Source organism: Elephas maximus, chromosome 25 (genome assembly GCF_024166365.1).
Source record: "Elephas maximus indicus isolate mEleMax1 chromosome 25, mEleMax1 primary haplotype, whole genome shotgun sequence".
Taxonomy (NCBI): Eukaryota; Metazoa; Chordata; class Mammalia; order Proboscidea; family Elephantidae; genus Elephas; species Elephas maximus.
In genome coordinates, this window is record NC_064843.1 from 4,223,311 (window position 1) to 4,245,942 (window position 22,632).

A 22,632-nucleotide genomic window follows, 5' to 3' on the forward strand; every position below is an offset into this window, starting at 1 on the left:
GGCTTGGGAGGCGGAGGAGGAGGAGAAGTCAGGAAAGGGCACTATCTACACTCACAGCTCTTCCCATTCCTCTACCATCCTGATGTGCTCATGAGATTCCAAAAGGGAGTGTGGGTGCTGGCTCAAGACCCCTGAGGATTCACCGCCTGTCCACTTCCTGCACCCCCAGGAAGGATGGCACAGTTATCTGCCCCATCTGCAAACCTTAGTGTAAAATGCCTGCATCCCAGGCTGCGCGCTGACCCATGCGGCCTGGCAGCGTGTCCTCACACAGGCCCGATCCTTTCCCACCGGGGGCTGGTGGGTGTTCCTGTTGCACAGAGTTGCAATTGTGATGGGTTCAGGGGTGCTTGCACACGTTCCATGGCTGGGCAAAGCTGCTGGGGCTTAGAAAGGGGTGTGGTCGGGCAGGGGCTTGTCGCCGCATCCTGTCGGAGAAGGAAGGTTGTCTCTGCCGTTCTCTCTGCCGCCGACAACTTTAGACTACAAAGGGAAGAACACACCTGAGACACAGCACACATTGTGAGCTACAAACTAAGCTCATGCCAGGGGATTCATGGTGCTCAACTCTACAAAGAGCCTATGTCGCCGACACTGTTCAGCAAGAGAGAAAAAAAAAAAAGAAACCGCAGATACAGGCAACAACCTGGACGGATCTCTAGGAGTTACGCCATGGGAAAGAAGCCACCCCAGAAGGTTACACACAGCACAGTTCCATCATACAGCATTCTCCAAATGACACAGTTATAGGGTTGGAGGCCAGGTCAGTGGTTGCTGGGGGCTGAGAGGGGTGGGAATGGGGAGAAAGGCGCTATAAAAGGCGACAGAGGACTCCTTGTGGGATGGAGTGCCTTGACTGTGTCCATGTGGATGTACTGGTGTGACAGTGTCCTACAGTTTTTCAAGATCTTACTACTCCGGAGAACTGGTTAAAGGATACTTGGGCTCTCTACAATCATCACAAAACAATAAAAAAACTTTTAAAAAGTTTATGTAACTGAGAGCTTGCACTCCTTCAAGAGACTCAGACAACAGAGACGGTATGCTTACCTTTATGGTCCCAACGTGATCTTCAAACGACTTGAAGGTTGCAGAGCTCCTGTGAGAAACAGGGCGGAGATGTCAGCGCCCAGAGGAACGGCTGTGCTGCCCTCTAAGTCTGAGCCCTCAGAGTCGGGTTTGTCCTCCAGAAGGACCCCCACGGCATCCTGAGACCTCACTGCTGGAACGCAGCACACCAAACTTGGGACCCTGGCACCCCTGCAGAGAGCCTGCCAAGGTCACTCCGGAGGATTCTCTGCATCAGGACTGAGGCCAGCCACGCCTGCCAACCACATGTGTGTGGCTCTCCTGGGACAGACACGTGCCTGCCGCCCACTGGTGAGACACATCCCAACAAGAGGGGCAGGATGCTGGGCACACTGCTCCTGTTCCTGGAAGGCACACCCTCGGCTTTCTGTATTTGGGTTATAGAAGTCCCATGTGTTCTTCATGCACTTCTCTCAGAGCAAAAGGAAACCAAGGACAATTCTGGGACAGTGGAGAAAGCAGGCCAGCTGAGGCGTTCACCCACCCCTATGAACTGGGCCCTCGTCCCCAAGAGGCAGGTGTGTCAGACCCCAGGCCTGCTTAAGGGACAGTCGAACCAGATTCCCCTGAGAAACGGCAGCAAGGACAGGATTCTGTTTGGACAGAGGAGGAGGCAGGGAACTGTGGCTCTGAGGATTCTGTTTGGACAGAGGAGGAGGCAGGAACTGTGGCTCTGGATGTCCCCCCCCAGGTGAAGGCCCTCTGGACACCTGGTCCATCTGACTCCTAAGCTGAGCCCGTTGCATACACAGGTGCCAGGGCTCTGTGCTTGTACTGGCCGAACGGCAGAAGGGTCTTCTCTGGGGACCTCAGTGCTGGGTCTTCCTCTCAGCCTAGAAGAGGGCTTCCCAAGCCCCTGGTCAACAGGAGGCTGCAGGGGACCATGGTCCTGATTCAAGGGCGCAGCAAGTGCGGAGGTGTGAGAGCGGGCCCGCCCACCCGCCCACCTGAGGCGGGTGCCCTGGAGACTGGCCTGACTGGTGGGCAGAATACACACACATTACCTCATGGCCGGCATACTGATGGAGTGGCGGATGGAGTAGTTGCTGCTCGGAAGCATGGTGAAAGCAGAGGAGGAAGTGAAAGTTAATACCATTCGCGGGCGCTGAGCCCCTTTGCAGAATGGGGGCGACGGCAGGACTCCCACTCCCTGCTTCCCACCAGAGAAGCCTCTGAGGGGTCCGTGCCGGGGCAATGCACCGCCAGGCCAAGGCTCTCTCCTCCCCGACTCTGCAGACAGCAGCGGTCAGTCCAGAAGCGGGGCTTCGCCCAGAAGTGGGGCATCAAAAGGGGGATGTTAAACAAGACAGCTGTGTCAGATCAAGGCCTGGTGCTGCGATGCTGAGTCGCGTTTGGTTTGGTTTTGGATACAAACAGCTCTCAGATGGCCCTACTTGATTTTATAACAACTTAAATGACCTTTGGCAAAAGAGAAGCAACCAGATCAAACAAGTGAAATTTTTCTTATCACAGATGGAATGCTCTCGATTTGGATCCCAGGCCCTGACTACGAGCTGGGAAAGCTAACCAAGCAGCAGGCCCATCTGCTGGTGTGGGAGGGGCTCTCAGGGACAGACAGGTACGGACACTGCATGCAGCATGAGGCACTTCCACGTGCAGTGACACAGGACAAACGCAGCCACCACGGCTGGCTGAGTGCCCCAAGGTGATCCCTGATGGGCCAGGGTTTCTGCACAGGTAATGGCCGTTGGCACAAAGATGCCAGGCTGGGGGAGAAGGCGGGGCCAAGGGGTCTCATTGCCACGTCCACCCCCACCTGTATGCCTGGCCCCATTCACAGGCTACACCAGTCTTACCTAAAGGAGTGTGAGAATGGATGAGCCCTGAGCCGGGGCAGCAAAAGGAAAGGAGAAACACACATTAGAAAGGGACCCCAGGCAAACACCCTGACCTCTGTCAAGAGTGACAGCTTCCCCTGGAGAGCAGGACGCATGCCTATCTCTAGCCCCCTGCGTGCAGACCCAAGAAACCGCTCTGCCACTTAAATTCTGCAGGGTGGCTGTGCCTCAGCACAGCTCTGCCCGCACGTGTGCAGGCCACCGGGGCCCAGCCTCACGGCCACACTGAAGATCTGGCTAGGCTGCCACTCGAGAAAGCCCCCACCCCCAGCTCAGCTGGCACAGCCACAGGTCTGCTGCCTGAGAGCACAAGCACCTAACAGGTCCAGGAGCCCCTGGGGACCCCCAGGCTTGGTCACTGCTGGGGACATCCTAGGGGCCAGCTGCCAGCCACATCCTCTGCAACCAGCCAGAATGGGGCCCAGTGCAGCCCTCCCACCTCTGGATCCTGGTCGCCGTTCCTGACACGGAAGATACTCAGGGACCTGGCCTTTAAGAATTTGTGCACCAAGTGCCAAACAACATACTGCACTGCTCCTGGGTGGAAGCAGGACCCTGAGGGTGTGCAACTGCCCAAGGCCCTCGCTGGATGGTGGCCAGTGCAGGTCAAACCATCTCTGACCTGGCCCGGCTCCCTCTCCGCCTGCAGCCCGTAGGGCCCTGAGAATGGAAGTGTGAGGACCCCAGAAAACACAATCCAGTGACCACTAAGGCTCATCCAGCCCTGAAGTCACGTGGGCCTCCCTGAACCTGTGCTTCATTCTCAGGAAGCTAGGGACAGGGGGCTCTGAATCAGGGCGAGTTAGTGGACCCTGACCCCAGGGAGCACTGTGCCCACCTCATGAGACGCTGGGAACTACAATGAGCCCTGAGCATACACAGGAACGAGGCCAGTGGTCACACCACTGAACACAGGACGGAGGGGCCACGGGCTGACACTGGCTCCCCCTGGTGGCCCAAACATGCCTTACGCACGCACAAATGCCCCCACAGCACCCTGAGGCTACCCGCAAGTGACATGCCACCCTGTACCACTGCAGCAGCAGCAGATCTGCTCATGGCAGGCCGCCCATGCCGAAACACAAGACATCGTGCACGGCAGCCACCTGTCCTAGTCCTCCTTCGCCAGAGGGCACGGAGGACAGACAAGTGAGACCATGCGTGGTTCTTCCAGAAACCCACTACATAACCAACTACTTGCATCTGGCGGGTCAGAACAGCTGGCTCCCCACTGCTCGAGATGCACTGAAGGCCCCGTCCTCTGTGCCTGAGACCACTAACACTCTAACAAACTCAGTAGCGAGAGAAACTCCAATGAACTGAATCACGCCAAAGTGATCAAGAAGGCTCCTCGTGGAGAACGCAGCTCGGGCATTCCTAGCACCCACAGCTCCCTCAGGAGGCCACTTAGGAGCTGCCTTCCAAGGTGGGCAGGGCAAACATGTGCCTTCACGGAGCTCTCAGAGGTGCTGAAATGCTCCACCTCCTGTCCAGTGGCCAGGGGAAAGAGGACACCGACCGCCTGGAGGGCTGGCTCTCACCAGCTTACCCTGTGAGGCTCAGAGGCCAGAGCAGGCGTCCAGAGAGTACAGCAGCAGGCCACCAGCATCCTGCCTGGCTGCCTGACTTCAAACGAGTTGCACCCATCAAGGCAAGCACGGCATGTCTGTAGGAATCACATCGAATGGCCAGGAGATCTTGCACGCCACCCCTGCAGCCAAGCTTAGGGCAGCCCCAGGGCACAGCGTCCTCACGGACTAGTGCCTGCTCGTCAGGACACAACTGCAGGCAGACTGAGTGCCGACCTGTCTGGTCTCTCTGGGGTGAGTGCCGTGGGTGGTGGGGGCTGCACCTATGGGCAATAAGCAGAGCCCCACCCAGCCGCTCGGGACCCATGGGGCACCCCTCGGGCAGAGGCAATCACAGGTATGCAAATTGTTTAGCTCCTCCACAGGCCTAAAGGTTTCCAAAACAGCCCACGCAGCTGGGCGGACCCTGGTGCACGTGATGGCACAGCCCCCACCTGGGGTTCCACAGGACACCTACCAGCCCTAGGGGGATGGAGGTGCTTAGACCCAGGCAGCTGGGGACAAAGAAGGCAGGAGTTAGCCCAAGGGGATGATGTACCCGTCTGGTGCTCCTCCACACAATGCCCTCAGGGAGCCCGTCCCCACCCCACCTGTACACAGGGACAAGATGCAGTGGGCTCCAGGCCCACCTTCCTCACCACTGCAGTCAGAGGAGGGCTGGCAGCACGGCCACGGGCAGGGCAGGAGACACGGACAAGGTGTCCGCTCTCTGCGGCCAGATGTTAGACGGCCTAGGTTAGCAGGTGTGGGGCCGCTGCACGCCTGAGCTGTCTAGTCCATGCCCTGGCCCCAGTTGATGCCTGCGAGGCCATGCGCCCCTGGGAGAGTGTGTGCATGCTGAGCCCTGGGCGCCTGGCCTCATGTTGGCATCCAGCAAGCATCTCTCTGAGACTCTGGCCAGGCGAACGCCAAGGAATCCATGTGGGGGCTTTTCCCGGGGACAGCCGTGACCCGCCTGAGACAGACCCCTCCTCTGGCATGCCTGTCACCCAGTGGACCATCCAAACAGAGTGCTGCCTCCACCAAGCCCAAGCTGTCACCAACAGGAGAGGTCACCAGTGGCTTCAGCAACCACCTTCCCCCCTGAGAATAAAGTGGAGGCGGACACACAGGGTTAAGACCAGGGCTGATGTGGCTGCAGCCGAGGCGCCAGGGCCACCTCAGGCAGGCACCCCTAGAAGCCTGTGGGGTGCAGAAGCCAGGTTGCAAGGCAGAGCAGAGCAGCAGGCATCTCACCTCATGTCGCCAAGCTTTCTGCTGATTGCGGAGCCGACAGTGGACAGGGCAGCCGAAGTCTTCTGTCCTGCCTGGGAGAGTGTTTCTTGAGTCTTCTTGTAGCTGGGAGGAAGCAATGCAAGTCCAATCAACCAGACGGGAGAGAAAGTCCACCCGTAGCCCCGGAGCACACACAGCCCAGCACTCAGAGGCCCCGCAGGGACAGAGAAGGAGTCAGAGGTGTAAGCACTCGCCTGGTTGTCACAGAGGGGACACAGCCTGTCCCCACAGCCCTCGCACTGAGCTCTTAGCTTTGCTAAGCAATGTCTCCCCAAGCGTGTGACAGCACCCTGCTTTTCTCCTTGTATTGCTCCACCCTTCTGCACCCACACCCACATAGAGCACGTCTGCCCCAGCCCTCCGTGCGGCTCTTCTCCTTGAAGGCCCACAAGGCCGGGACAGGGGTAGGATGGTCCTTTCAGCAGCCCCCAGCCCTCCACGCTGCTCTTCTCCTTGGTGGCCCACAAGGCAGGGACAGGGGTAGGACGGTCCTCTCACCGGCCCCTCACCACACCGAAGGGAACCCAACTGATGCACACTGGGCACTCCCACCTTTTCCTCTTACACAAGCGGGGCCCCTAAGGGACAATTCTGAGCCCAGCCATGTCCACACTGGGGCCAGTGTAGATGGAGTGCTCACAAGGGCAAACATGCCGATCTGTGGGGTGAGCTCTCCCCAAGATTGGGGCATCGACCACCCTGAGAGGACACCCAGCACTGCCTGCCCTGTCCAGCTGCCTCCAGAAACAAAAAGCAGGACGTGTGGCAGCCTCTAACATGACAAAACCCATCACCAAATCCTGAACTCAAAGCCCCTGGCCACAGCGGTCCACTCAGCCAACACAGGAGACCTCAGGCCAGTATCGAGACCTTTAAGACTGCCTGAGCACCACCAGTCACCACCTAAAAGGCTTCTTTCAGACTGACCTGGCTAACCTGAAATGCACCAGCCTCCTCCTGTCACCATAACACCCTGAAGGTCGAAGTGGCACGAGGAGCCGACAGTGGTGCCCTATGGGCCAAGCTCTGCCCCTTCCCCAGACTTCCCCTATTCTCCTTGAGAGCTGGCTCCTGCCTGGGCTCCTGCTGGTCCACAGCCACCTCCTCCTCCTCCCAACTGCTGCTCCAAGCAAGCCCTACTCACCTAGCCTCAGCCCTTCCTCCCCTTGGACCTGCTTCCTAAGGCTCCAGCCAGTCAACACTGGGTTCCATTTCTGCTGTGCCTGCCCTCCAGACCCCAATCCTCAACTGGTCCTGTGGCCTCACCAACCCAGAGGAGTCTCCCTGCCCAGCTCTGAGCATGAGAATCTTCTGGCCCATTTCTGGAGGGGTGTCCCCACTTAGTGACAGAACTTTGCTCACTACACAGAGGGGTCTCCTATGCTTCCTTGGCTCCCAGGAGGCCGAGGTCTAAAATACGTATTATATTTGACGGTGAGGCAGTTTGGAAACTTCCTAAATTTCCAGAATGATATGTTTATCTTAATTTCCAGGAAGGTCAGTAAGTCGGTTACATATCACTGCTAACCCAATCTTCAAACCTGGAAGTGTCTAGCAAAGGGGGGGAAAACAAACTCTAAAACACAGAAGAAATCACTTCTGAATTTCCCGAAGTCAATACCCAATGAGATTCCAAATCCTGACCAAGCTATAGGGTAACCTGACTACCAGCAGTCCCTCTCATGCTGGATGAGTCGGCAGCGCAATGTCGTGCAGAGCCGCAGACCAGACCCACCAACCCTGAGGACCAGGGAGCCAACAGGGTCACCAAAGCTGAGGCCAGGATCAAAACCAGGCCACGGCAATGCTCACAGATCATCACAGTCCACACACTGTTCCGGAGGGTTCTGTGTGGCCTCTACTCTGCTGTCTGTGCGGCCCTCCAGGCCAGATGGGCCTGTCATTCACCATCGACCTGTCAATGACTTCACCCTGTGCCGCCACCATCTGCTCGGGACTCTGGAAAGACAGGGCAGTAAAGGTGAAGGGGGCCTGGGTGGGTGACAGCACACAGCTCATGGCAGCTCAGTGCAAGTGCCGCAGAGCCTTCCTTGCACCCCCACCTTCCAGAGCCACCCAAGACCTCACTCCATTTCATACTAATACTTCAAAACAGACTAAGTAAGGTTATCTGCAAGAGACTGAGGTTTTGGTACACCTGGATTGTCGTTATTTTTTACAAAACTCTGGATAGAAGATAACAAATGACCTGCAATTTTTAACTTCAAAAATGTAACTCAGAACACCTTCAGGACTGCCTCTTTAGCAGTAACAGACACATGAAAACATACTAATGTTCTATAGTTTGTTGAAGGAAAACAGTCTCAAGCAGAAAATTTAAAAACAAATCTCCACAGAATCTGTGCTGGGCCATCAGTGTGCTGCACCTGATGCCTCAGCCTCCCCTGCACCTAGAGCTGCCTCCCCTCCAGGTGGAAGCGTGACCTGGCCTGCTGCCCTGATGCCACCAAACCCCAGCCAGAGTGGTCCAATGAGATGCAAGCGGGCCTCCTCTCGTTTGTCCACGACCGTGTCCTCTCCTCCCAGACAGGGAAGGACTGTCTGGCCGTGTTCTCTGGCAACAGCGACAGCACTTCCTTCCAGACAGAAATGGACAGACTTGCAGAGACAGTCTTTAAATACTACGCCCAGTTCACAAGGTGTGTAATCAGACTGCAGCAGATTCTTGGAGGTGTCACAACCTAGTCTCGGGGTCTTCAGTAAGACACCTGGAGTCACTGTGAGCTAGCAGCTTTGGCAGACTCCTCCTCCCAGAGCAGAACCACAGTTAAAGCTATGCACCGTGACTCACAGTGGCTGACACTCCATGTGACTGACATGCAGCACCTGCTAGAACAAGGAGCTTTTCCAGACCCTGCTGGTCGGCCCCACGCCACACCTCCCTCACCTGGAACCAGAAATGCAAGTGATGCTCTGAGGACCCGACGGGGGACAAAACCCAGTCAGACAAACATGTTGCCACCAATAGGATTAGGCCAGCTGGCACCGAGCCACTTCGCCCAGTTAAAAGCCCAAGAACTTCAAGCCACAGATGCTCCCCGGGCCCCTCAGAGCCTGCTGACAAGAGCACACGTCAGCTCAGTGACATCATGTGAGGCCTGGTGACTCAGCAGCACTTCCTTCCAGGGCTACTCACCAACCTGCTGCGCCCTGTCTGCGCTCCATCCATCCCACTGCTCCCTATCTGCACCCCACTCGCCCACTGTACACTGGCTGTGCCCCATCCGTCTCACTGCACCCTGCCTGTACCCCGTCCATCTCACTGCGCCATATGGGCCCAATCCATCCCACTGCGCCATCTGCACCCTGTCCGTCCTACTGCACCTCTTCCACTCCACTGTGCCCTGTCTATACCCCGTCTGCCCCACTGTACCATGTCTGTGCCCCACTGCCCTGGTCTATCCTGCTGCACCCTGTCTGGCAATAGTATAAAGCATAGCATGGTCTCGTTCACTTGTATTTGGGAAGAAAAAGTAGATTAAGAAAAAGCCAGCAAACACCAGAACTCTGTCCCCGCCAAGCACACACCACCCTTCTTGCCACCTGGGCAGGTGCGTCAGGAGGTAGAAGAGTAAGAGGAGGGGCAGAACGGGGGAGAAGCAGGAAGAGGCGTAGGCACTGAAGGAGGGACAGTAGGGACGGTGCTGGCAGGCCACAGGTACTCACAGGTCAGACTGGGTCACTTTTTCATTCCACTCTCCAAGTTTCTCAGAAGTTTTCATATAGCTAAAAACAAAAAGTCTATGGTGAATGATTTAGAAAAACTGCTCCAACTCAGGCCTCAAGCTGTCTGTGGAATTCGGAGGAAGACAGAAAAGGACCCATCAGCAGAACAGGCAAACCATGGGCTGGCCTGAGGACGGCCTGCTGCCTGGACCACGCCCCGACCCCTGCTAGGCACAAGCGGCTAGAGTGCCAGGTGAGCCCAGGTGAGGCATCCAGGAGCCTCCCCCGCAGCCACCTGCTGGGCGCGTTCAGTGAAGCCACAGACCTGAGGCCAAGTCAGGGGTGGTGTGCCCCAAATTCAGAAAAACCAAGGCATATGGGTAAAGGCTCAGGTTGCGCGACTCAGCGCTGGTGAAGGGTTCTGTAGGCGCACCAGCAGGCCATGAGTCACAGGACACAGGGACATTACCTGGGGTCACGGCACGCATGCACCGGTCAATTTCCACCTGGTTGACCAGCAGGACACCTGTGGGTGGGCTCTGCGCTCTCTGCATAAACACACGCAGGCCCCAAGCCACAGGGCTGGTCCTGGCACACTGGTCCCTCTGTTCCCTCAGGACCCCAGTCACCGGTCCCTGGTCCCCAGGCTTTGTCTGGTCCACCTGTGGGCTGGGTACCTACGCGCTGGAGCCCTGCATGTCGTGCCAGCTCTTGGACAGGTTCTGCCGCAGCCCGTCCAGGGCGGAGAGGCCCAGCTTCCTCTTCAGCTCCCCACAGTGCCTCTCCTTGGCGGCCAGGACCTGACGCAGAGTGACGATTTCCTCTTCCACCTGCAAAAGGCACAAGCTGACATGACCAGCCACCACTGCTGCAGGAAGGAACACACTAAACACTCTCTGCTCACAGAGACATTACTGGTCCTAGGAACAGGCCCTACAGCAGACACCTGGTCTGTCTTTACCTGGTACAAGTATCTCCACTTCTTCTGGAGCACGGCCCCACCCCCAAACCAGGGGGCCTCGGTGACGGCACATCAGTGTCCAACCACAGGGCTGCCCTGGACGAGGATGTGCAAAATGGGCTCAATGGAGCTCCTTCCCAGGTCCAGACACAAGCACTGAGAGGGAAGCCCCTCTGCCCTCTGGGCCTGGACAAGAAAAGACTGAAAGTGCCGGCAGCCAGGAGAGACGGAGACCTGGTGACAGAGACGCAGCTCTATGTATCGTGCACCTAGGTCAGCTCTAGCCTTCAGTAAAAAGCCAGTTACACAGGCCAGAAAGTAAACTCTCTTTTGTGCTTGAAAGGCTTTCGGTTGGATAACAAAACAACTCCAAGGAGGAAGACTTGAGCTTTCTCAGGTCTTCAAACATCATGACTTTTGAAAGGCGCATCGTTAACAGCTTTCCCGCTGCAGAAAGAACCCTCGACGTCCCCAGCTCCTATCGGAACACCTGTCTTTAAAGAGTTCCCCTTCTTGGAACAGTGACTAGAGTGAGGCATTAAACACCAGCTCAGAGCCCCACACGTCACTAGGTCTTGCTTTAGAAAACAGTTCAGACAAGAAATCATTAGAAAAAACACCTAAGGCGCAACTACCACCCCTGCAGTTCCAGCCGGTGACCAGAACATCATTCCACTACGGCCTGATGGCAGACAGGCTTTATGGAGGCTGCCTGTCTTAGACAGCACACAGTTGGAATCTGTGACACAAGACCATCCTCCCTGGCAATTCCACCCTAAAGAAGACCTTGTGGTTTTTGTTTCTAAACCAACATATTCTGAAATCAAATACACAGCCTTTGTCGTCTTAGACTTCTCGCCACTTCTTCTTTAACCTTCTTTTGATACAGAAACAGCTGTGTAATTTCCCCCAACGATCTGACAGCCAGTCCTGGGCTGAGGCTCGTCTGTAAGACCCACTCTGTCCAGATCCAGGACTGGATCCAGAATGTATCAAGAACGTCGTGAAGACAGAGCCAAGCCTGTGACACCCAGGGCTCCTGCCCACCAGATTCTGGAAACTAAAGTGAGCCACTATTTAACGCTGTGTCATGGGGTGAAAAGGAACGTGAGGCGGTCCTCCTCCTGGTTGGAAGTAAAACTATGCCCAGAAACTCTTGCTCTCAATTCCAATTTTCCCCTTAAAGGGCTCTTGCTTAGAGATCAACGGAAAATGTTTTTAAAATACGTATTTTACAAAAAAGTATCTTTAAAAGAAAGATTAAGGTCTGGGGTGGATAGCACCCAGCCCTCCATGGGGTCCTGAAGACGAATGGCATTCACAGAGCAGCTCCCAGCAGATGGCATGCACAGCAGCCTCTTGCACGGTGCCCTCCCCACCAAGCACAGTGGTGGGAGGACAGGTGGCTTTCAGCATGGGCCATGGAGGTGACCACATTCACAAAGGCTGCAGAGAGTGGTTTCTGTGAGAGCACAGAGCACAGTGGCTGACCCCAGGGCAATTCCTCTGGAGCGGGGCCAGCACCCTGGCCCCTCCTTAACTCCAGGGGGCCTTGCCACACGGTCACCTTGGTGAGCTCAGCCCTCAGCTCCTCTTCCTCAGCCTCCGTCAGGCCCTCGGCAGCAGGGGTCCGGGCAGCCACGCCTGCATCAACAGGGACGTCCATCACGGAGTCGGACAGCAGACCTTTGTGAGGAGAGTTCAGGCTGATATCTACCAGAGACAAAGTGAGGTTACAGAGTGTCCAGTTGGAAGCTGTCAAGAAGTAAACAGGGTAGGAGTCTCCACAAAGGGAGAAAGCAAAGGCAAAAGAGCAGGAGGTTGAGCAAGAGGGTGGCTGGGAGAGACCCTTGAGACTAACAAAACCTCTTTTCTGGAAGGTTCTGGAAGACAGTGCCAAGGATTGGATTATGTCCCCTAAAAAATGTGTGTATCAATTTGGCTGGACCATGATTCCCAGTATTGTGTGATTTTCCTACATGTTGTAAATCCTGCCTCTATGATGTTAATGAGGGAGGATGGGCAGCAGTTGTGTTAGTGAGTCAGGACTCAATGTACAAGACTGGACTGTGTCTTCAGGCAATCTCTTTTGAGATATAAAAGAGATAGTGAGTAGAGAGCCAGGGGGACCTCAAACCACCAAGAAGCAGTGCCGGGAGCAGAGTGCATCCTTTGGACCCAGGGTCCCTGTGCAAAGAAGCTCCTAGTCCAGGGGAACACCGATGAGAAGGCCGACAGAGAGAGAAAGCCTTCTCCTAGAGCTGATGCCCTGAATATGGACTTATAACCTACCTTACTTTGAGAAACTAAACTTCTTTTTGTTAAAGCCATCCACTTGTGGTATCTCTGTTATAGCAGCACTAGATAACTAAGACAGATGGGATGGGACAGCAGATGGAGGGCAGCCCATCCACAAAGCAAACCCAACACGAGACGCACTGCTTCTGGGCACTGAGGATGCTGGTGTAGGCAGCCACTGTAACTCTGGTTTCCCTGGTAGGGACACGACCTGCTGATTCAGGAAACCCTCACTACAAACAAGTAGCCTGAACTAACAGATCTTCCACTTTTCAGAGTGAAGGAACTTAATATGGCTGTAAACACAAGAAGCCTCACTTTCCATCCAGCTTGTCTGTCAGGGCCCCCCGTGAAGATTACACACGGAAGCCTGTGCCTGCGTCCCAGCCCCCACAGGGAGTCAGCAAAACAAAATTCCCTTAGTCAAGTCTGCAGCACTCATCAGGAGGCCAGTCAGCACCCTCTCGGCACAGCAGAGGCACACTGCCTCCATACACACCTGTGATATCCCAGGTTGGGTGTTCATCTGGCACTCCCTCTTTTTCCTTCACATTAAACATATCTACCTGTCTGCACACTCATCTTCAAGACACCACCCAGGGGAAGACAGCCTACTTCAGTCCTTTCTAACTTCAAACACATGAGTACAGCAGCATTCTCCCTTACCCGTGATTTCAGTTACCCAGTCAACCTTGCTCCGAAAATGTTAAATGAGTAGTGCCATCTTGTTAATATTAAATCTTGCACCATCTTGCTCAGTCCCACCTGAGGACCACACAGATATTATAATTTCTACAATATATCATTATAATTGTTACACATTACTACTAGTCGTTGTTGTTAGCATCTTAACGTGCCTAATTTATAAATTTAACTTTATTGTAGGTCTGTACATACAGGAGAAGACACATCAGTTGTAGAGTTCGGTACCATACGTGGTTTCAGCATCCACGGGGTGGGGGTCTTGGAACATATCCCCCGTGGATACCATACTGTTCATCACTTCTCATACAGCCAACACTGAAACAATTTCCCTCTTGACCAGCACATCCCTGCTACTGACTTAATAAATTAAAACAAAAAGCAAAAATGCCTTTAATTGCAGATATGTGTATCTTCTGTAGAAATCCTAGAGTCTGTGGAAAATGAATTTCACCTAAAACCAAAGCTATCCAACTTAAGAGTGTGTTATCTCCTCAGCACGGAGGTGGAGCTGTGCCCTTCCTTGGCGCTCAATGTATGCTTACTAAATGAAGAATGCCTACCTTTTTTTATTAACTGATATGATTTCCAAATGAGATCAGTCTATGTCCATCCACTATGTTGAACCTATTCAAGGTTTAGGAAATCCCTTGAAATTGCTACAATTTTTATCCTGTATTTTTAAAAAGTAAATAAAGGCCCTTGAGCAGTTTCTACCTACAAAGCTAAAATTAGACCCCACAGAAATCATCCCCAGATAGAAACTGGGCACTTGGAAAACATGTACCAGGCACGGGAAAATCACACTGTGTGAATGTCAACCTCACCACACCCCACAGGTAGCTGCTACTCACATCTTCATTTACAGAGGAGGAGACTGAGGCCAGAAGACTGTCCTTGCACAGAGAATAAGTGTGAGGCCAGAAGAGTGTCCTACCACAGGTCCCACAGACAGTAAAGGTGAGACCAGCGCCCTAGGCAAAACTAAAGGGCTAGAGGCCTTCGTGCTGGGTTAGTTTCCGCTCTCTAGCCTGTACACTCATCTGTAAAGTACAAATCTCAAAGGGTGTCCTGCAAATGGAAAAAGGTTATTTGAGAAATAGGCTTAGAGTGGTGTCTAGCATGTAAAAAAACAAAAAAAACCACAAACTCATTGACGTCATGTCGATTCCAACTCATGGCGACCCATGAGTTACAGGATAATATGGTTTTCTTAGCTGTAATCTTAATGGAAGCAGATGGCCAGGCCTTTCTTCTGTGGTACTGCTGGGTGGATTTGAACCACCAATGTTTATGCTAGTAGCTAAGCGCGGAGACCTGGCATATAATAAGTGCTCAGTAAAGGTTTTCTATGTCTCAAGGTCAGAACCCAGTGATTTTGATGCTTAGCTAAATTATAGACGCAAGTCATCTTGTGAATTTGTCTCTTTGTAAAAAAATATCAGAACTCAGGATTTTTGATGCTCCCTTACTTTGTAAGTAGATGTCAAAAATAAAAAAACCTGCACAATGGATTCAAACCCAGGGATCCTAAGGATTGATTAACATGCTGAGGCCGGTCAAACAGAAGAGCATCCTGACCTGACTGTAGTTGCCTCACACTAGGAGTTCAGCATCTCCTCTAGAGCCTCAGAACAGAGGACAGACTCTTGACATCTTCTCAAGATTTTATTCCCCTGGGCCCACTCCAGAGCCCTGCTGACACAGTGCTTAAGAGCTAGGCTGCTGACCACAAGCCCAGCAGTTCAAATCCACCAGCCGCTCCTTGGAAACCCTACAGGGCAGTTCTATTCTGTTCTATACGGTCCCTATGAGTATGAATGACTTGACGGCAACAGGTTCTGTTTTGGGGTTTGGGTCCACTCTACACCCACAGGCCATCTGAAACTGGTCTGGGTGCCTGTTCTGGAAACAGGCCTAGTGTGCTGGGTGTGCCCCTGACTCACTCCGCCCTTCTCCTCATGTGGCAATCCCCAAGCAGACTGGGCCCCAGCACCGTTGCCACCCAAGGGGCGCTTCGCTGAACGCGAATATGGTTTCACCTTCCATCCCCCGTAGCGGCCACAACAATTGGCCCGGATCCAGGGCCAGGTGGAGTGTCCCAGAGGGCCCTGGGCTGGGACAGTGAACGGCGGAGCAAGCAAGGCACGGGCTGGGGGTGAGCGGGCTGAGAGCCGCCTGGAATGAGGAAACCAAAACCTCTGGGAACGAGGGAAGGGCGCCGGGACGCGGTCCTCCGAGCGGTCCCAAGGGAGGTCAGGAGGGCCGCGGGCAGGGGCCTGGGAAGCGGTCCGACCACCGAGATCTCTGAGGACAAGGGCCCGAGAGCTAAAGAGGAGCCACTGTCGAGCGGATGGACATGGGCTGAAGGGACAGGAAATCCCAGACGCGACTCTGGGAGGGGTGGAACACCAGGTGGCCAGGCCCATCTGCGGCGGAGGGGCCGGGCCCGGTGGGTACCTTGGCCGGCGGAGTCCATGTTTAGGTGGCTGCCGGGCCGCAGCAGGCGTCGGAGCCGGGGTTGCGGGCGCGCGAGGAGCCGGGCGGGCCGCGCCGGGGAGTCGCGCGCCGAGGACACAGGAACCAGCGGAACTGCCTAGGCCGCCGAGGCATTACGTAATCAGAGACGCGACGGCCCACTTCCGCTCTGTCACGTGCCCGCCCTTGTCCCACCCCCGATGGGTTGTGTCCAATGAGGGCGTTCTTCGGTCCGGTTTCTGCTCACCGCTCCAACCTGATAGGCTGAGGCTGCGGCGGTAGCAGGAAAGCGAGGTCGGGTTGTGAGGGGCTCGCACCTAGGTCAACTCATCGGCGAGACGCGCAGGTAGAACGGTCCGGACGAGCAGGAGCATGGAAGGTGGGAGGAGGGGCGACCGGCCAAGATGGTGCTACGGAAATCCAGGGCTGGGTCCCAAAGGTCCCTAAGGCGGGTTGCCACTGCCTGTGGTGCAAACAGTTAAGTGCTCACTATTAACCGAAAGGTTGGTGGTTGGAACCCAACCAGAGGCGCCTCGGGAGGCAGGCCTGGCGATCTGCTTCCGAAAGGTCACAGCCTTGAATACCCTCTGGAGCAATTCTACTGTGCATCCTTGGGGTTTGCTGTGAGTCGGAATCCGCTCGGCAGCAACTGACAACACGGGCGTCTAGGCTCACGCGCCTCCATGGTCAGGACAACTCAGACTCTGTGAGATCCTCTCCGAGACTCGACCTCCTCACTTTTAGGATCAGCGTCTCGCCCCCTAGTCTTTTTTTTTTTTTTTTCCCACCTCTCTTTTTGTCTGTTCTTGTATTATTGTATGGAGGTTGCCCAGGAAAAGAACTGAACCGCCAGGCTGCCCACACCTGGTTGCTGGAAGTCATCTGACTTCCTTTGGTCTGGTGCTCCTCTGCCAGGTCCACACTCTGGCACTGGCCTTGTGGGCGCCAAGTTCCATGGGCACAGACACCCTGCAGGGAAGCCTTCTCCCATGATGCCCAGCCCTGCGCTAGGTCACCCCAGTGTTGGCTGACCCTATTCACAGCAGTCCTGTGAGCCAGGCCTGGCACTGTGCCCATTTTACACAGCTGGTTGAAGGGAGTTGAGTCAGTTTCCAACACAAAGTGACTCCAGATGAGAGGCACATAACCAAAACGTGGCTCTGCTAGAACAAGTCTTCTGATTTCCCTTCCTTGGTTCCTACCTGTCCCTGAAGAATGTCCTTAAATGGTATTCAGACCCTTTAAGATCTGGACCCTAAGGATTGTACCCTCCCCTTCAGACTACAGCCTGGCCACTCTGCATCAAAGCCCGCCCCTCCGTTCACCTGGCTAGCTCCTCGGGGCAGGTGTCTTCCTGGTATCCCAGGCCCTGTAGGTGCCTCTTCTGCTCTCACAGGCCCAGGTGCTTCCCCATGCTGTAGTGCTGCCAATACTATGCCTACTCCACTGGCCTTTTTAGATTCACTGATTTCAAAAATGTTTGCTCAACCTGTCCTGGCCAGGCCCTGTCCCGGGGCGGGGGACGACAGGGACAGCTGATAGTGCCTGCTCCATGCAGTTAAGGGTAGACAACAAAGAAGTGAATAAATCACAGATGGTGTCGAGCAGAGGCATTGTCTCATCTGTGTTGGGTCCCTGTGCCAGGAATGCCAGGAACAAGTGGTCAGTGCAGGGGCATCTGCAGCCCTGTATGGACAGGCCACTGTGTATACCTGTTACTCCAAGTCTGTGGTACAGCCGTGAACCCCATCCCATAGATGCCAGGAGTGTGGAGGTGGGGAGAGGGTCCTAACACTCAGCAATATCAAACTGGCTGCAAAAACCTACAAAATGCATTCCTTGCACAGCTGGGGTAACTTGCATGCACTCTTAAACACAAAGCTGGTGCGTTTCCAGAAGTGTCCCTGTGACCAGGCCAGGTTCAGGGCTCCTCCCCACAGCTCCAGTTCCCACTGTCCTTTTGTGGTTATCAAAGCACCCATCAAACAGCATTGTCAAACTGGGTCAGGTTAATTTTTGCATTCCCTTTAGGTGCTGGGCACAAACTGGGACGTCCAAAAGTGTGGGAGGAAGAGGTAGGAAGAAGGAAAGGGCGAGCAGGGAAGAACAGAAGGAAGAAGGGCAGAAGGCCCTCCCAAAAGAGAGGCCCACAGGAATCTGTGTACTGCCCTCCCCTCTCCCCAGACACCACCTCCCTGAGAGAAATCCCTGCCAGCATCCGCAGACAGGGCCAGCTTTACGGGCTGAGGTGTGGGAAGGAGAGTGGGTGCGCGAACATGGGAGTCACAGAGAAAGTCGGCTACAGCGCCCAGGGCAGCTCGAAGTCTTGCGGCTCCAACGGGCTGCAGTGAGTGGCCTCCACGTTCTTGAGGTGCCTGCGAGCCAGAAACAGCGCGAGCTGCCGGCGTCGCCGCGTGCTAAGGCCCTGGCCCACTAGCCAGGGAAAGGCGAGCCCGTGCGGCCCCCAGGTCTCCTCGTTCTCCAGCTCTTCCTCGCAGCGCGCGCGGTAGGAGCGCAGCAACTCCAGGCACCACTGATCATCCACGCGGTACCGTGCATAGAAGGCGGCCTCCTGCGCCAGGCTGCTGGCGCGCAGCCAGCGTACTACGACCGCGCGGCCCTCGCGCGCCATCACAGCCGGGTAGCGGTGCTGCAACAGACGCAGCAGCAGCTCGTTGCCGCGGTTGCCCTCCACGTCGCCGGGCGGCAGGGGGCGCAGGGAGCCCGAGGTGCTGACTACGTCGTCCTGCGTGCGCCGGAGGAGCAGCACTGGCCCCGGGTAGCGGCACAGCTGCTCGGCCACGTTGAGGTTGAAGTGCTCGCGCACGGTACGCACCACCAGCCCCTTCCAGCTGTGGGGCATGACCTTCAGCGCCAACGGCACCAGGTCGTCAAAGGTGGCGTCGAGCACCAGCGCGCCCAGCTCTGGGTACGTCATGGTGGCCCAGGTGGCCGTGAAGCCGCCTATGGACCAGCCGTAGACCACCACATGCGCAGGCGTGAAGTGCAGGCGATGCAGCGCGTACTTGACCACTACGTCCATGGCGTTGGCGTCGTGCTGTGGAAACGGCGCTCCCGTGCTGCCCCCGAAGCCTGGGTGGTTCCAGCCTAGCACCGAGTAGCCAGCCTCGAGCGGCGCCGACAGACAGCCCATCTCGTAGAAGCCAGCGTTGCCTTCGCAGCAAATAACGAGGCGCAGGCCGCGGCCGTGGCTGCCCGGGTTCTGGCGGCGGTCCATGAACATGGTGTCGATCTCGTTACCATCACAGGCGACGAGCTTGGCGCGTCGGCCTTGGTAGCGCTCCACTAGGCGCGCCTGGCCCTGCTGCAGCAGCGGCAGCAGCGCGCGGGTCATCAGGGACATGGAGCCGGGGTACACCAGCCAGCGGCCCAGCGAGTGGGCCAGCGCGTAACTGGCGAGCTGGCTGGGCAGCTCGCGGATCTGCTGCAGGAGGCACTGTGCCTGGCTGCGCGCAGCGCGCAGCGGCCGCCCTGGCGTGTCCTCGCCCAACGCCGCGCCCTGCAGCAGCCATACGCCCGCCGCAGCTGCGGCGCACGTCAATGCTCGGTGCCCGCTGCCGCCCCCGCCAGTGGCGCACTCTTCATCCCAGCGGAAGTCCACCGGCCAGCCGCGGAAATTGTAGGTGTAGTTGGAGGTCAGGTAGATCTTGAACACGTGCACCAACGCCTTCACGAAGCAGATGACACACATGGGCCCCGAGGCTACGGGGCGCTGCACACAAGCCCCCACACCCAGTTGCCAGGCCTGGGTCTCCGCGGGAGGCCCAGGCCCGGCCCAGAGAGCGGCTGCAGGGGCAAACACCGCTCAGGGCTGGCGTAGGGCACGCCTCCTCAAGGCTCGGCCCTCGTGGCCTTTGTGACCTGTGCCTTCCATGGGCGACGGGGTAGGGTGGGGTGGCGGGATCCAGGCGAGCAGGCCAGCTTTGTGAGTCACTGTTGCTGGGGGAAGAGGCCTGCTGGACCCCAAGTTCTGCCCCTCCCCCAAGACCCTGCGGCGGCCACACCCTCCCTGGGCTCTACCTGATCCGCCTCCCATCAACCTCCAGCCCTACGCCCCTGCCTTGAGCAGCACCCACCTCCTTCCTCCTTAAGTGGGAGGCAGATCAGTAGGCAGGTCAGAAACGGACAGCTGGGACCTCCGCCTGGGTGGAGGGCTTACCCTTCCACTGGGTAAGAAGGGGAGCCTGAAGCAGGAAAAAGCTGCTTTGGGGTTCAGGTTGTTGAGAGTTTACAAAGAATACCCTGGACACCCCAAGTGGGCTGGGGCACCAGCTTCCCTGCACATAGGTGGCTGTGCCCCTCTGACCTCCACCCCACCCCTATGCTGGGGAGCAGCACCAGGGACTCAGACCCTGTGGCATCATCCCGGGGAGGGGGGGGGCGCCAGGGTCTTGGCCTGGCCAGGGTCCCCAAGCTGAACTCAGGTCTGCTGCCCTCACCTTCTACACTTTCCTTCCCAAGAAAGGGGGTGAGCACAAGATGGAAACCCCCGTCTTTCCTGGATCCGCTTTTCTCTGCGCCAGTAGCGGCAATGACCTTCTCCAGGTGGGTCCTGCCTGGTCAGGGTTCCTCTTTTTCAGACCCTGGTCCAAAGCCCCCTCCCACCTAAACCACCCTGCAAGCTACACCTTCCTCTTTTCTGGAGGGCCATGGCTGGTTCTCCCATTTCTTCTGCACAGCAAAGCTCAAACCCAGTGAAGGTGAAGGGGACACCGCCACAGTCCTGAAGGGAGAGCACCAGGGGAGGCCGGACTTAGAGGGCTCCCTCAATAGCTGCCCCAGACCTGAAACTTGTAAATGTTAATACCACGTGTCTTAGGCTGAGTTCCCTAGAGAAGCAAAACCAGGGAAGCACATATATATATAGACAGATTTATACCGAGATTTATGTCAAGGAAATGTCTATACGATTGTAGAGGGTGGAAAGTCCCAAGTCCGTGGGTCAGGTGTCAGGTTGGAGGCATCTTCATGTGGTTGCAGAAGCTGATGATCCCAACATCAACAGGTAAGACAGCAGGCTGTTGGCTCAAGTCCCAAGAACCAGAGATGAAATGATGACAAGCCAGATACAGGATCCAGAGCAGAGCAAAAGCTAGCAAGCTTTGCCAGAAATTTCATATATGTTGGATGTGGGCCGCACCCCCAAGGAAGCTAACCGCCTGCCGTCTTAGTCACCTAGTGCTGCTGTAACAGAAGTTCCACAAGTGGATGGCTTTAACAGAGAAAAATTTATTTTCTCTTCTAGTAAGCTAGAAGTCCAAATTCAGGGTGTCAACTCCATTATTTTCGTACAGCCTAGTAAACTAGAAGTCCAAATTCGGGCATCAGCTCCAAGGGAAGGCTATCTCTCTCTGTTGGCTCTTGAGGAAGGTCCTTGTCATCAGTCTTCCCCTGGACTAGGAGCTTCTCTGTGCAGGAACCCTGGGTACAAAGGACGCACTTTGCTCCTGGCACTGCTTTTGGTGGTATGAGGTCCCGCCTCTCTGCTCATTTCCTTTTCCTTTTTATCACTTGAGAGAGAATAGGTGGTGCAGACCACACCCCAGGGAAACTCCCTTTACATTGGATGGGGGATGTGACCTGGCTAAAGGTGTTACAATCCCACCCTAATTCTCTTTAACGTAAAATTACAATCGCAAATGGAGGACAACCACACAATACTGGGAATCATGGCCTCACCAAGTTGACACATATATTTGGGGGATACAATTCAATCCAAGACAGCTGCTCATAGCAGAGCTCATCTTGGAGGTGAATACATTATATCAGATCTCATCATGGAGATGATTACATCATTACATAACTGCCAAACTGCATCATAACTGCCAAACCACTGAGAACCATGGCCCAGCCAAGCTGACACACAGCCATAACCTTGTCAACTTGGCACCTGTACACATCTCCTTAAGCTGTACATAACTTCTAAATAAAGACAATTATAAAGTCATACTTGGCACCCAACATGATACAACTAACACAAGTACAACCGAAAACACACTACCCTGTTTTTATATTTTATAAATAAATAAAACAAGAATATATATATTTTTCAACAAACAGAAGTTTATTTCTTCACAGTAAAGTAGGCTAAAAGTCCAAATTCAGGGTGTCATCTCCAGGGGAAGACTTTCTCTCTCTGTCGGGCTTCTCATCAATTTTCCCCTGGACTAGGAACTTCTCCTTGCAGGGACCCCGGGACCAAAGGACGCGCTCTGTTCCCCACACTGCTTTCTTGGTGGTATGAGGTTCCCCCCACCCGCCCCGCTTGCTTCCCTTTCCATTTTTTTTTTTTTAATTTTTATTATGCTTTAAGTAAAAAAAAAAAAAAAAAATCTGATGCACACATACAAGGAAGAAATACTCAATAATTACAGTTCTCATTTCTGCAGCTGCTCACGTGGTTATAACTGGTATTTAGAGCTACCTTCTTCCACCACCCATTTCACATTCCCTTTACCCTCAACAAGCTGGTCACTTGCCTGGTGGGCCTGAGGGGTCTGGACAATTAGTTGTCATGTCGGAATTGGGTTGCTGTAGTTTTCCATTGGCTTTAATCACAGGGCATGGTAGTACTAAGAAACACCCTAAGGGATCCCCTGAATTCCAGACCTTACCTCCATTATGTAATATCAATCCGATTTCCTCTTGGTAATCAGGATCAATTACACTAGCC

General features: G+C 55.1%; 2 protein-coding genes across 5 annotated transcripts; both read right to left on the reverse strand.

Annotated features, from left to right (window-relative positions):
- Nucleotides 1-297: 297 nt before the first annotated feature.
- Nucleotides 298-16,065, reverse strand: TPD52L2 (TPD52 like 2). 4 transcript variants are annotated; one of them, XM_049869432.1, is made up of 9 exons: nucleotides 15,921-16,065; nucleotides 12,028-12,173; nucleotides 10,181-10,329; nucleotides 9,500-9,559; nucleotides 5,774-5,875; nucleotides 2,907-2,933; nucleotides 2,094-2,135; nucleotides 1,051-1,099; nucleotides 298-483 (listed from the first exon to the last, which is right to left on the reverse strand). In XM_049869432.1, the coding sequence occupies exons 1-9, from the start codon at nucleotides 15,937-15,939 to the stop codon at nucleotides 388-390; spliced, it is 690 nt and encodes a 229-aa protein (XP_049725389.1). In that variant the 5' UTR covers nucleotides 15,940-16,065; the 3' UTR covers nucleotides 298-387. The 4 variants fall into 4 exon arrangements, with proteins under 4 accessions (XP_049725389.1, XP_049725391.1, XP_049725392.1 ...); XM_049869434.1 differs by lacking the exon at nucleotides 2,907-2,933; XM_049869435.1 differs by lacking the exons at nucleotides 2,094-2,135; nucleotides 2,907-2,933.
- Nucleotides 16,066-18,237: 2,172 nt separating this feature from the next.
- ABHD16B (abhydrolase domain containing 16B) lies at nucleotides 18,238-19,650 on the reverse strand. The gene has a single exon (XM_049869220.1). The coding sequence runs from the start codon at nucleotides 19,648-19,650 to the stop codon at nucleotides 18,238-18,240; it is 1,413 nt and encodes a 470-aa protein (XP_049725177.1).
- Between the last annotated feature and the right edge of the window lie 2,982 nt (nucleotides 19,651-22,632).

Bases quoted from the DNA above. Each gene is read 5' to 3' on its own strand.
- TPD52L2 (XM_049869432.1), bottom strand. The intron at 5,876-9,499 runs GTGAGTACCTGT...GCTTCCTCCCAG, and splicing joins AAAGTGACCCAGTCTGACCT to CTACAAGAAGACTCAAGAAA. The intron at 484-1,050 runs GTAAGCATACCG...TTCCCTTTGTAG, and splicing joins ATCACGTTGGGACCATAAAG to TCTAAAGTTGTCGGCGGCAG.
- ABHD16B (XM_049869220.1), bottom strand. From the start codon at position 19,650: ATGTGTGTCATCTGCTTCGTGAAGGCGTTGGTGCACGTGTTCAAGATC.